At 40.2% G+C, this 14,537-nt stretch overlaps 1 protein-coding gene across 1 annotated transcript in view; it reads right to left on the bottom strand.

Moving 5' to 3' along the window:
- Positions 1–14,537, bottom strand: part of MORC3 (MORC family CW-type zinc finger 3) — a 47,134-nt gene that overhangs the window by 12,801 nt on the left and 19,796 nt on the right. Inside the window, exons 9-13 of the mRNA XM_054048872.1 lie at positions 10,870–10,967; positions 4,734–4,838; positions 4,472–4,594; positions 4,298–4,372; positions 3,429–3,471 (exon numbers count right to left, since the gene is read on the bottom strand). Of these exons, the coding sequence (XP_053904847.1) occupies positions 3,429–3,471; positions 4,298–4,372; positions 4,472–4,594; positions 4,734–4,838; positions 10,870–10,967 (444 nt within the window). The remainder of the gene's footprint in view (positions 1–3,428; positions 3,472–4,297; positions 4,373–4,471; positions 4,595–4,733; positions 4,839–10,869; positions 10,968–14,537) is intronic.

Raw genomic sequence — 14,537 nt, 5'->3', positions numbered from 1 at the left:
ATCCAATTCCATGAACTTAAATGTAAAACCACTGAAACCCATACGGTGTGGAAAAAATTATTTTCCCTCTGTTGCAAGACAGTGCAAGATCGGGAAAGCCCCAGGCTTGTACTGCTGTTCGCACCTGGGAGACACTTACGTGTGCAGCTGTAAAGTCTTACAGACAGAGTTGCCAGTATGTGGATTCGCTTTGGGGAAACCGTCTTCAAATTGCACAGTATGGCTGAAACACTGACGCTGGTAAAGTAAAAACTGTCTATGCTAATGATAATTATTGTGTAGTGGCTAAAAAACCCCGCTTCTAGTATAAATGCAGAAAATGTTACTTTAATTGGTCTATGTTCTGTTTCACACCTAAATTACCTGTAGTAATAAATATTTTGAACCAGTTTATAATATAATTAAAGAAAAGAAAAATTAAAATGACAAAAAATACTTTCAATGGAAATCAAGCTTATAATGTATTATACTCTAGTAGGCTATTCCATAAAAATAATCTTGCACCCCCTGGTTTGTGCTTTAAGCTAGTATTAAATAGTAATTTAAATAATTATAACTGCTATAATGAGTTTAAAATGAGTTGCTAAATAATAAACTTTAAAAAGGTACACAAAACAAAAATATAATGCAAATAAAACAAATACCAATATAAAAAAAGAACAACAAAAGTAGTGGAATGTAGACAAGGCATTTATTGGGAGGCACGGTTAGGAGTCAATCCTTCAAACCCTACATAAGGGTTTTTCTATAAGGACTGAGAGCTGTTAACTCAGAACAAGCACATCCACAAATAGGTCAAGTCCTTCCACATACAACCACTCTCAGGAAGGACTGCGTCTCCCCTTGGACAGAAAGTCCTGCATCAGTTTAAACTCAAGAAGACCTTTCTTTGTTTGCAGGTCTCCAGAGAACCCAGTTTGAACCAGTATATTCAAGCCTGTACCTTTCGAGAGGTGTGTTGCAACCTGAGTTAATTTACCTAATCACCCCCTCTTAGCTCCTGGATGGCTGTAGTCCCCCCTCCCTCCCCATCCCCATGGAATTTCATACAATCCCTGGCCCACAATGATATATAAACTTAATACAGTAAGGCTAAACTTAATCCAATAATGTTTTTCCAGGGTACTGCAGGAAATTGCTATTTCACACGACAAACAGAATGAAATTGGACAAATGCAAAGTACTCCACTTAAGAAGGAACAATCAGTTACACACATACAAAATGGAAAATACATACAAAATGGAAAATGACTGAGTAGGAAGGAAGTACTGCGGAAAGAGATCTGGGGGTTATAGTGGATCACAAGCTAAATGAGAGTCTACAGTGTTGCAAAAAAAAAAAAAAAAACCCCATCATCATTCTGGGATGTATTAGCAGGAGTGTTGTAAGCAAGATACAAAAAGTAATTCTTCCACTCTACTTCCTGCCAATAAGGCCTCAATGAGCATTTTGTCCAGTTCTGGTCACCACATTTCAGGAAAGAGGTGGACAAATTGGAGAAAGCCAAGAGGAGAGAAGAGGCCATCAGCAAGTTCAGGATTGAAATTAGATGAAGGTTTCTAATCATCAGGGAACTCAAGTTCTGGAATAGCTTTACTAGGGGAGCAGTGGGGCCAAAAAATCTAACTGGTTTCAAAACTGAGCTTGATAAGTTTATAGAGGGAATGGTATGATGAGGCTGCCTACAATGGCATGTTGCTTATCTGGGGGTTATAGAGCAGCAAATACCACTAGCAGCAAATATCCCCAACAGCCAGTGATGGGGCACTAGATGGGCAGTTTAGGAAAAATTTCCTGTCAGGATAATTAAGCACTGGAATAAGCTGCCTATGGAAGTTGTGGAATCTTCGTCATTGGAAATTTTTAAGAGCAGGTTAGGGATGGTCTAGATCAGTGGTTCTCAACCTATTTACCATTGTGGGCAACATATGTAGCTCACTGTGTGTTATGTGGGCCACATCCACACTATATATATTAGACACGCACACACACGCACACACAGAGTATGGCTCTGAGGATGTAACATGGGCCGCAGCTGTGTGCTGATTGGGTCACAAGGGGGCCACAGGCCACGGGTTGAGAACCACTGGTCTAGATAATATTTAGTCCTACCTTGAGTGCAGAGGACTAGACTAGAAGACCTTTCAAGGTACATTTCAGTCCTACAATTCTATTATCTGCCTATTAAAGCATATTTTGTGATTTTACCTGCATATTTTTATCAAGCTTTTTTTTTTTCCACGAAAGCTATGCTTGCTTTTATATATTCTCTAGTAATTTCAATATTTAAATAGTTCTATTTACATTGGTTCAATTACTTTGGAGAGTACATTTTAATAGTTTGATAATTAATCACTGAACTTTGAATTCTGCTCCCAAAACATGACTATGAAAACAGTATCTTCTTACTGAATGTATTTGAAAATCTGGTACACGGGGAGCAAAGGGAGACATGCACACTATCTCATTTTATGCACATCATGAAATATGCATATTAAGTGTTCTTGCACACTAAATTTTGCCATTAAAGTAAAAAGATGATCTGGAATATGGACCAAGTTTTCAAATGTTTTTATTTGTTAGCACTACAGCATTAATATAGTTATGCCAGAGAGCCTGTATTTTTTTTTCCAATCTAATGAATCGACTGAAACATTAACTAAGTTCAAAATAAAGGACAAATTTTGTAAATAGTTTTTATAGGTAAAACCCCACTGAAGATAAGGTTGTCTATGCAGAATGGAAAGCAGAATTTGGTCAGCAGAACCTCTATTGCTAGCAATGATACAGATCTGAGGTTGAATTTGCAGGACTGACAATTTAAAAAAATTCTTACTTGTAAATTAAGCAAGTTGAACCTAGAAGGCACATAACATAGAGCCTCTCAATGCTGTTTTAAATACCTTAATTTGATCAAATAGTATATGGCTTCTTAAACAAGCGTAATGTGATCAGATATCAATATGTGTGCACTTGCATATATACAAACATTAAATACGAGAAGTGTGTATATTTGTTTACACATCTTCTAAATAAGAGCAGCAGGCTCATTGCCTTTAAAAAATGTACTAGTAAAACAAAATGCATATTTAAAAATATTATAGTGTTGTGTAAATTATGTTTGAAGTCCCTTTCAGAATGTTATGTAAAAATATTTAAATGCATTACAAAGTAGTTTGAGTAATCTCCCTTATATCCTCTCAAACAAAATCAGACACTCAGATGGAAAAAAAATATCCCAACCTTCTGAAGTGTACATATAGAGTTTTGAATTTACAGCTTTCACTAAATGCACATTAGCGGCTACAGTCCAATATACTGTATGTATATTCTTGAATGAATTACATCTGGAAAATCATCATTCAGGTGCATTTACAGCCAAAACTACCAAATTCAAGAGCAAATCAAGATTGAGAGAGACAGTTACCTGTTGGCTGTACTCCAGTCGCCTCCTTAGTTTTTCCCTGTCTCTTTATACATTGGGGAAGAAAAAGTTTAAATCAAAATATAATTCACTGTAAAAATCAATTTCTAGCTTAAAACAAATACAATACTCTTCACCTTTCAAAGATTAAAACAATGAACAACGGTTTTCACTAACATTCTGAATTACTGAATATAATTTAAGCATGAAGGCTATTAGGAGTTAAAATTAGCATAACCTCAATTACTTGTCAGATTTGAACCACTGTAAATAATCCTTTTTAAGCTAACCCTTTTCATCAGTACTCAAAACAATAGCCTTCCTGAACTGTCAATTAAGGTCCTGTTCATGCTCAAATTACTACTGTGTTGGGGTAGTTGGTTACACCCAACTGTATGTGTAGGCTAGAGCAGGGATCCTCAGGTTATGTAGCCTGCATCACACCTTAGAGTGTCTTCCCATTCAAAATTATGCAACATCCCTGAGCCAATGCCAGCAATTGTTCTAATAATATTACCCTATGAGAGTATTTACACTGACAGCTAAATATGTATTAATTTAGCAACTGGAAAAAAGGAGAGAGTGTCATGTGATCAGCAGTCAAACACAAAAATGACACCAGTGGTCCACAGAACAATTTGAGAATTTCTGCATCAGTCCATGCTAAAAGGAGAGATTATATATGACATTTATAACACTGTAGCGCTGTTCCCATACAATGGTTTGGTCTGCTCTTTTAGGGCACAAACCATGCTGTAACTTGGTAATATTCCCCAAACAGTGGGTAAGTTAAAAACTTAAAGGTGTTTTACTTCTCATATTTCTATTCTATAATAGGTACATCTTTTCACACAAAAGTCTTTGGTACTCACTTTTTCTTACATGTTTTCTCATATGTCGGATGTATTAGGTCATCATCTTCAGGTTCTTCTGGTACACTGCAATTCCTGATTAAAAGTAAAGTATTGAGACAAATGGTGCTCTAATCAACTGAGAAAAGTAAAACATGCAATAGCATCTAGATATTCCTCCAGATCTTACTTTACCTGAACTGTGGATCTGGATTCAACGAACAGTACCACTTCTCTGGCAAGCGATCTATCCCATCTGGAAGCTTCCGCCACTTCAGACATGAATCACATTGAACCCATGTCTGATCAGGTCGTTTTCTGTAAAGAAACATCAAAACATTCATATGAAAATGTTTTCCCCACCCCCATGCAATATCATGTAGGAGTAGAGAAACTAACATGCATGTATTCTAGTATTGAGGCCTTTACATTATAGCTTTAGAGACATCTTACTTACTGTAGATCCTCTACTGGCAAATCTAGAGGATATTCTTCATTTTTCTTTGCTTTCATTTCATTCCAGTAATCATTAAGTTTTTCTCCCAGTGCCGCTATTGTAAGTCTAGCAAAGAAATAGTGCCTCATGAGAAACATTTTGTAAAATATTTATTAGCCAGGAAAACATTTACATTCACATAGCTGAAGTTGCGTATCTTAGATCGACCCCGCACGGTAGTGTAGACAAGCCCTTAGTGATATATTTCTGGCTTTGATTTGGGAAAATTGATGGTTCAAATATTGGACAAGTACTTTGCACTAATAGTGAAAATAAAGGTCTCAAACCCAATTTACAAATGACTTTCAGAGAAGAAATAAAATGAGCATTGAGTAACACGATGGTCTATGGCAGAGGTGTGCAAACTATGGCCCGGAGGCCACATCTGGCCGGCAGAACCGTTCTCCCCGGCCCCATAGCTCCTGGCCCAGGAGGCTAGCCTCCAGCCCCTCCCTGCTGTTCCCCCTCCCCCGCAGCCTCAGCTCACTGCACCACCGGTGCAGTGCTCTTGGTGGTGGGGCTGTGAGCGCCAGGGGCAGCGCAGCTGCAGAGCCCGGCCTGACCCAGTGCTCTGTGCTGCGCGGCTGGCTCCAGCCGGGCAGCGTGGCTGCCTTTCATGGTGCAGCCGCACCGCCAGCCACCAGTGCTCCAGGCAGTGTGGTAAGGGGGCAGGAAGTGGGGTAGAGGGGATGGATGGAGGGCAGGTTAGTTCGGGGAGTGGTCAGGGGATGGGGGTGTGAATAGGGGTGGAGGCGGTCAGAGGGCGGGGAACAGGGGGGTTGAATGGGGGCATGGGTTCCAGGGAGCAGTCAGGGAGAAGTGGTGGTTGGATGGGGCAGAGATCCGGGGGGAGGTCAGGTCGGAGAGGAGGGGTTGGATGGGGCGGCTGGGGGCAGTCAGGGGTGTGGGTTCCAGGGGCTGTCAAGGAGAAAGGGTGGTTGGATGGTGCAGGGGTCCCGGGGGCGAGGGGGGAGAGGTCAGGGAAGGGGGGTTGGATGGGGCGGCGGGGGGTCCAGGAGGGCCGTCAGGGACCAGGGAGGGCTGGATGGGGCAGGAGTCCCGGGGGGCCATCAGGGACAAGAAGCGGGAGGGGCGGGGTCATCGGATGGGGGCAGGGCCACACTTGCCTGTTTGGGGAGGCACAGCCTCCCCTAATTGGCCCTCCATACAATTTCTGAAACCTGATGCGGCCCTCAGGCCAAAAAGTTTGCCCGCCCCTGTCTATAGGAATGAGTCTCTGGTTTAGGTATGAGGGAGTCTTTGCAAACATTCACAGTGGTGGTGAAAATTTAGGCCAAAGTATAATTACAGTCGGTAGAAATAGCAGCAGTTGAAGAAAATAACCTTTGATTCAAAAGGATGGTGACAGATAAGGCAATACAGCTATTAAAAAAATAATTTAAATAGTCCATTTGATGGTCCTGTTAGTACTTGCTCGTGAATATTAGCCCTTTTAGTCCTTTTCTTTTTTGTATATTGATTCATTTACATATTAACTATTCTTTAGAATCTTTGTTAATATCATAAAAAGTATGTGGAATTCTAAGGCCCAGAATACTGGTCCTTGACCTATAAGTAACCCTATTCATGATTCTATGTATTAGGATGTATCTAATAATCCGTGGTGCTTCCATGTCTATAAAACTCCAAATATTCTTGGAAACCATTCCTTTTAAAAAAAAAATGTTATAATATAATATAATGCTTACATAAGCATATATAAAATGGATTGATGAGGGATGATTGTTACAGCAGATGTTTCCTATTGGGGAATCAACAGGGAAGAATGCTTACGGGGAAAGAAGAACTCACTGAGAGATATTATCTTGAAGAATGTTGGTCCTCGGCTGTAAAAAATTATGCCTTCACACATAAATCAGGTAAACTAAGAATGTACAGATATTAAAGGAAATCTCATCAGAACATAAGAAATGACATCAGAACACGGTTCTGGGAGGTTGTTTTTGGCGAAGAGGGGTTATGGCCTAAAATCCCTATATAACAACAGAAGTTTTGGAACTTAGGTGAGGAATGAAACTGTGCATCCCACCTGTTACAGTGAAAAAGAGACAGCATCAAATCTTTACCTTACAGCTAGGGTAGTAATGTATCTATTGTTTCTGTATTCTGTACAGTGCTGTACTAATCTCCGATTCAGGGCCGGCTCCAGGCACCACCAGCACATGCTTGGGGCAGCACCTTGGGACGGGGCGGTGCTCGGGTTTTTATTTATTTATTTATTTTGGTTCGTGGGGGCAGCACTGGAAGGTTTTTTTTGTTGGGGGGGGGGCCTTCGGGCAGCGTGGTGCTCGGAGGGGGGCGGGGGCTTGGCGCGGCGCTCAGATGCTGAGGCGGGGGCTTGGCGCAACACTCGGAGGGGGAGCGGGGGCTTGGCACGGCATGGTGCTCGGAGGGGGAGCGAGGGGTGGCGTGGCGCTCGGGGGGGGTTAGTGGCTTCGGGTGGCGCGGTGCTTGGAGGGGGTGGGGCTTCAGGCGGCATGGCGCTGGGGGGGGTGCGGGGGCTTGCGCGGTGCTCGGCAGGGCTTCGGGTGCGCAGCGCTGGGGGGCGGGGATTTCGCCTGCGCAGCGCTGGGGGGGGTTTCGCGGGGTGGCGCTCGGGGGGGGGGGGGGAGGGAGGTACAGCGGCGCTCTTCTTTTTTGCCTGGGGTGGCAAAAAAGTTAGAGCCAGCCCTGCTCTGATTGAACATCTATGATTAATCAATTCCAATTGAGCCTGTTATTTGACAATCTTGGATAGTCATCAAGTCACATGCAAAAGTCCTCAGCAAGATCACAACAGACTTAGAGGAAGAGAAGTTTTGAGATCAGATTTAAAGATTTAAAGTTAGAAAAAGAAGAGCAAATGAATGTTCCAAAGAGAGGTCTAGAAAGAAACACACAAATGTAGACAGCCACAAAAAAGTGAATCATAACATGAAGGAAGGAAGCAAACTGGAAGGCAGGAGTAAGTAGCAGAGCAAAATGGATAAGAAGCCAGTGAACTGAAGAGGCAAAGACATGGGAATAAGCAAGGCAGAGCAAAAGTTATAGTACATGAATTAAGTAGGATGGATTTGGACCAAATGAACAAAGGATTCTACAAGACCAAACATGACCAGTAAAATGAAAATACTTGTCCAACGGAAAATACAGACGAGACCAGTAGGAACAATTATGGGTATACAAAGAATAGGCAGTAAAGGAGGAATAGAGCTGACATCATAACCAAAGTCAACAGAGCCCCTACATGCAGACACAGGTTTTCCAGAACATATTCAGTTGCAGGGTTGAAGCCTAAGGGAGGACAAGGAAAGCAGACTTCATAGGGTGATGGGAGCAGATGCACAAACGCTAGGTGTCTTTGGAAAGGTGGTGGTGGGGGGAGGGCGGATAAGGTAACACTACTTAATTTAATACACTAGTACAATTTTATATGAATTTCAATATTTTTCATTAGATATTTACCATTCACCTGTCAGTTAAGTGAATTATTTCTGAAGTCTCCCAAACTCTTCAAATGAAAGAAAAATATATATCCACTGTTTAATGAATATAAGCAGCACAATTTTAGATAAAAGTTGAGAAAGTTACTGTCATTGTAAAGGATTACCCAAACCTCTGTGCCCAATCTGGTCTCTCTGAATGCAACCCCCTCATGTGTTAGACCTCGTGCCTTTACCTATCTTGTGGCGTGTTAGTCAATACAAATATATTAGAGATTGCATACATCCCATTAACGGGTATATCCACACAGTTTGTTTACATATACAAAAAATGTTGGGAAGTTATGTTAACTGAATATATCATGCTCTCCCCACAATTCTGTTCAGAAGATCACAACATTTTGCAAAGCTGAAGTCAGCTTTGCCATTAGAAAACAGGAAGCCTGTTAAGCTAAAATACAAAGAGTGGTGGGTCCTAGTACAGATTGGGATGCACCTCTTCACCCAATTGGGTTTGGAAAGTACTAGTCAAATCAGAAATAAGAATAGAACAAAACAAGTTAAAGAACTGTTACAAACTGATGGATTGGATTTTAGTGATGTGTAAAAAGCTTTGTAACTCGTAAAATCATACTACAAATATTACTCAGACTCAGACTTTACGGTCAGAAGGGACAATGATCTTCTAGTCTGACCTCCTGCACAACGCAGGCCACCACAGAATCTCACCCACCCACTCCTGTAACAAACCCCTGACCTATGTTTGAGCTACTGAAGTCCTCAACTTGTGGTTTAAAGACTTCAATGTGCAGAGAATCCTCCAGCAAGTGACCCGTGCCCCACGCTGCAGAGGAAGGTGAAAAACCATCAGGGCCTCTGCCAATCTGCCCTGGAGGAAAATTCCTTCCCAACCCCAAATATGGCAATCAGCTAAACCCATGTGGGCAAGACTCACCAGCCAGACACCCGGGAAAGAATTCTCTGTAGTAACTGAGATCCCACCCTAGTTAGTGTCCCATCACAGGCCATTTGGGCATATTTACCGCTAATAGTCTAATTTTGGCAATTGATCTTTGACTATCCCATCATACCATCCCATAAACTTACCAAGCTTAGTCTTGAAGCCAAATATGTCTTTGCCTTCACTGCTCCCCTTGGAAGGCTATTCCAGTACTTCACTCCTCTGATGGTTAGAAACCTTCATCTCATTTCAAGTCTAAACTTCCTGATTACTAGCTGATAAGCTATCTTAGAAGCACATTTTCTGTGCAAGAATTGCTTCCCAGAAAGAAGTCATGTATGTCTCCTTCACGTATTGTACTGCTTGGTCTTTAGACAATAAATTTGGGTAAGTCTGGTTATTTGGTCTCTTGAACATTTAACCATGAGCGTAATCAAACGATTGTCCTTTTGTCAATAGGTGGGATTCTGCAATTCTCCAATTCTTGAGACCAGGCCCTGGACTACAGTATCCTGTGGATCAACTGTAGTTACTTAACAGGTACAAGTGAGTTCAGGTACCTGTACTTCTTCCCTGAAGGTAAGCTAAGCAGGCCTAACTTCTTCAGATACCCTCAGATACCAGGGTTTTAGTCTGGTTCCCCTAAAGAGCTACCCTCCCTCTTTCAAGAGTGTTCTTTTTGAGTTTTTGATCCCAGTGATCAAAAGCCTTTTTCTGTCCTGGAACTGTCAAACACTTGTGTAGTTACGAGACAAGTGGCTTATCTTGAGTCATTTTTTCCCTTCCTGCTTTTAATCTGTTCACCCCCACATTATACTAAACCACTGTATCCATACAAAACCCATCCCAATCAGGTCAACATCCACTACTCAAATTATTACAGAGCAGCTCCAAATCCCAGTTACCACAACCCTACGCTGCTGAGCAATCTGAGCTGCTTACTTTCTGGTTCATGTGCCAAATCTCTCAAAGATTTAACAGAATTCCCATTCTAATGACCTATCCATTTCCTTCCGTTACAGGTGATTGATATTGCTCAGCCTGGCAGAGAAACAGGAAAGCTGTATCTCAGAATTTTAAAAAGGATGAGTCAACTTTTACTTTTAAAATGGACAAATTACTAATTTACAGCTTTAACTATGGCATTAATTTTTAGACTCCTTAAATACACTCTCCAATAAGTCAATTACTTAATTATCTTTGCATGTAAAAAACAAGGAAAAATAGCAACTCCAAAGTATCTTCAGATGTAGATGACAATGTATAAAACTTTTCTTGCAGATATTACTATTAAAGAACACACAATAGCTAATAAATTAACTTGGCAATTATTTGTTTTCATTTCTCACTTCATGCCTCCCTCAAATACACATACAGCATATGAATTCAGCTTTTCAGCCAGTTAACTCTACCAATAGAAAGAAGCATTTAAAGAGAAAAGCATGAAGGTGTTTGAAAGATTAAGTAACTTTTTAAAACAGAATTAACTGCCTTTGTTTTCAATTTGGTAGCACTTACTGTCCAAAGTGGTGGTAGTATTTCATGACAATTTCGGATTACAAAGTACTTATGCAATACTTAGGAAAAAAACTGACATTTTATAGCTAGGAAATAGCATGCTAGGAAAAGTATTTAATACACCCACTGTAAACCCATTTTATAATATGTCTAGATAAAATACATATATATTCACCTGTATTCATTGGTATAATCAAAATCTTGTTTATTATGAGTTGGTTTTAGGAAGTTACATTCTATAACCCCAACTACACCAACACCCATGTTGTTTGCCTGTAAAAGATTAATATAGAAATTAGAAAAAGATGCCAACTTTTATACTGAAACATTCCTATATACAAAAGGAAAAAAGACTATTGGTAGTTTGGATTTTACAAATATATTGAACTTAGCAACAAGTTTGTCGGAAAAGTTTACAAGCCACATGAGCTGAAGTTATAAAATTTAATTTTGACATGTAGTTCCTCTTGAAAAAAATGGAATTGTCTTGTATTTTGTACCTATCATGGGTGAAAACATACCCAATGTGGATAAAGGAAGGCTTAAAAATAGGTCCAAAGTGGGCAGGTGACAAAAGCGCATAAGTATAAAAAACCCATATTAACAGAGGGCTAGATGTTCGGGGGAAGGGAGGAAGACATGGAAAATTACAATAGGGTCACAGGAGTAACAAGAGGGATATCAGTGGGGGAATCTGCTCAACATGTCTATACACAAATGCAAGGAGTATGGGGAATAAACAGGAAGAACTGGAAGTGTTGATAAATTAGCTTTTGACACAGTTCTACATGACATTCTCATAAGCAAAGCTGGGAAATGTGGTCTAGATGAAATAACTGTAAGGTGGGTGCACAACTGGTTGAAAGACTGTATCCAAATGTTATCAGTTTGCTGTCAAATTAGGAGGGCATATCTACTGGGATGCCAATGGGGTCAGTCCTAGATCTGGTACTATTCAATATTTTCATTAATGACTTGGATAATAGAGTAGAAAGTATGCTTCTAAAATCTGCAGATGACACCAAGCTGGAGGGGTTGTAAGCACTTTGGAGGACAGGTTTAAAATTCAAAATGAGCTTGACAAATTCAAGAATTGATCTGAATTCAACAAGATGAAATTCAATAAAGACAAGTGCAAAGAACTGCATTTAGGAAGAAAAAAATCAAATCACAACTACAAAATTGGGAATAACTATCTAGGTAGTAGTACTGCTGAAAAGGATCTTGGGGTTACAGTGGACCACAAACAGTTGTCCATGTGATGCAGCTGCAAAAAAGGTTAATATGATTCTGGGGTGTATTAACAGGACTGTTGCATTCAAGACACAGGAGGTAATTATCCCACTCTACTCGGCACTGGTGAGGCCCCAACTGGAGTAATGTGTCCTATTCTGGGTACCACACTTTGGAAAAAACACGTGGACAAATTGGGAAGAGTCCAGAGGAAAGCAACAAAAATGATAAAAAGGTTTAGAAAACCTGACCTATGAGGAAAGGTTAAAAAACTGGCCATGTTTGGTCATGAGAAAAGGCTGAGAGAGGGCCTGAGAGTCTTCAATTATGTTAAGGGCTGTTATAAAGAGGACAGTGATCAACTGTTCTCCACATCCACTGAAGGTAGGACAAATAGGGGCTAAATCTACTGCAAGGGAAATAGGAAAAGCTTTCTAACGACAAAGGAAGTTAAACTCTGGAATAGCCTTCCAAGGGAGGTCATGGAGTCCCCATCATTGGAAGCTTTTAAAAACAAGTTGGACAAACACCTGTCAGGGATGGTCTAGGTTTACTTGGTCCTGGTACAGCATAGGGGACTGGACTTAATGACTTTGAGGTCCCCTCCAGGACTAAATGTCTATGATTCTATAAGGACAATGGATGTAAAATCTGCCTTTATTTTTTTTAAACATACTCTGAGAACTGGTAGGTAATGTCCCCCGGGAAGAAAATCTAAAAGAACTGGCAGTTTCTCAAGGAGACAACATTAAAGGCACAACTTCAAGCTATCCTGATGTGAAGGAAAGAGGAGTAATAGTAAGGTGTCAACATGACTCAATCAGGAACTCTTTAATCACCTGAAAATCAAAAAAGAATCCTACAGAAAGTGGAAACTTTGTGGTATTCTTTTGTACTTAGCAATTTATCAAGCATATAGGGAGAAAATCAGAAAGGCTAAGAGACAAAATGAATTACACCTAGAGAGAGATATAGAAGACGAAGAGGTTTTTAAAATATATTAGGAGCAGGAGAAAGACCAAGGAAAGTGTAGGTCCTCTACTTGGCAGAGAAGAAGAGCTAATAACTGATATCAAGGCGGCTGAGATGTTTAATGCCTATTTTGCTTCAATCTTCACTAAAAAGGTTAACAGTGACCAGATACAACACAATTAATATTAACCAGGGGGAAGAATACAAGCCAAAATAGGGAAAGAACAAGTTAATGAATATTTAGATATGTTAGATGTATTCAAATCAGAGGGCTTTATGAAATTCATTCTACAGGTAACTTAAGGCTGAAGCTGAAGCAACCTCTAAATCATTAACAATTATCTTCAAGATCACAGGGAGGGTGGGTAAGGTCCCAGAGGACTGAAGAAGGGCAAACATATTGCCTATTTTTAAAAGGCGGAAACAAGGAGAACCTGGGGAATTATAAACCAGTCAGCCTAACTTTGATATCTAGAAAGATACTGGAACAAATTATTAAACAATCAACCTATTAGTACCTAAAGCACAATAGAGTTACAAGTAATTACCAACATGGATTTATTAAGAACTAATCATGTCAAACCAACTTAATTTACTTCTTTGACAGGTTGTTAGCCTAGTGGATTGGGGGAAGTAGTAGATGTGATATCACTTAATTTTTATTAAGGTTTTTGACAGTCCCACGTGACCATTCTCATAAGCTAACTAGGAAAATGGGGTCTACATGAAAGTACTGTAAGATGGGCGCAAAAGTGGTTGAAATACTGTACTCAATGAGTAGTTATCAATGGCCCACTGTCAGATGGGAAGGACATATCTAGTAGTGTCCTACAAGCGTCAGTCTTAGGTCTGGTCCTATTCAATATTTGCATTAATGACTTGGATAATGGAGTGGACAGTATGCTTATAGAACAATCATGACAGCAAGCTAGGAGGGTTTGTAAGCACTTTGGAGGACAGGATTATAATTCAAAATGATCATAACAAATTGGAGAATTGAAATCACATAAGATGACATTCAATAAAGACAAGTGCAAAGTACCTTACTAAGGAAGGAAAAAAATCAAATGCACAACTACAAAAGTGGGGAATAGATGGCTAGGCAGTAGTACTGGAGAAAAATATCTGGGAGTTGTAGTGGATCAAACTGAATATCAGTCAACAATGTGATGCAGTTGTGAAAAACGCTAATATCCTGGGGTGTATTAAAAGCAGTGTTGTATGTAAGACACAGGAGGTAACTGTCTCACTCTACTTAGCCCTCGGGAGGCTTCAGCTGGAGTACTGTGTCCGATTCTAGGTGCTACACTTTAGAAAAGATGTGGACAAATTGGAGAGAGTGTCCAGAAAACAACAAAAAATGATAGAAGGTTTAGAACCTATAAGGAAAGGTTTAAAGAACTGGACATGTCCTCTTGAGGAAAGAATATTGGGGGGGGGACGGGGGACCTGAGAAGTCTTCAGGTATGTTAAAGGCTGTTATAAAGAGGACTGATCAATTGTTCATGTCTACTGAAGGCAGGACAAGATGCAATGGGCTTGAACTAAAGCAAGGGAGTTTTAGGTTAAATATGACAAATTTTCTGTCTAGAAGGGTAGTTAAACCTCTGGTATAGGGAAGGTTGTGAATCCCTATTA

Source organism: Malaclemys terrapin, chromosome 1, assembly GCF_027887155.1.
Source record: "Malaclemys terrapin pileata isolate rMalTer1 chromosome 1, rMalTer1.hap1, whole genome shotgun sequence".
Taxonomy (NCBI): domain Eukaryota; kingdom Metazoa; phylum Chordata; order Testudines; family Emydidae; genus Malaclemys; species Malaclemys terrapin.
This window is presented reverse-complemented; position numbering and strand designations above follow the sequence as displayed.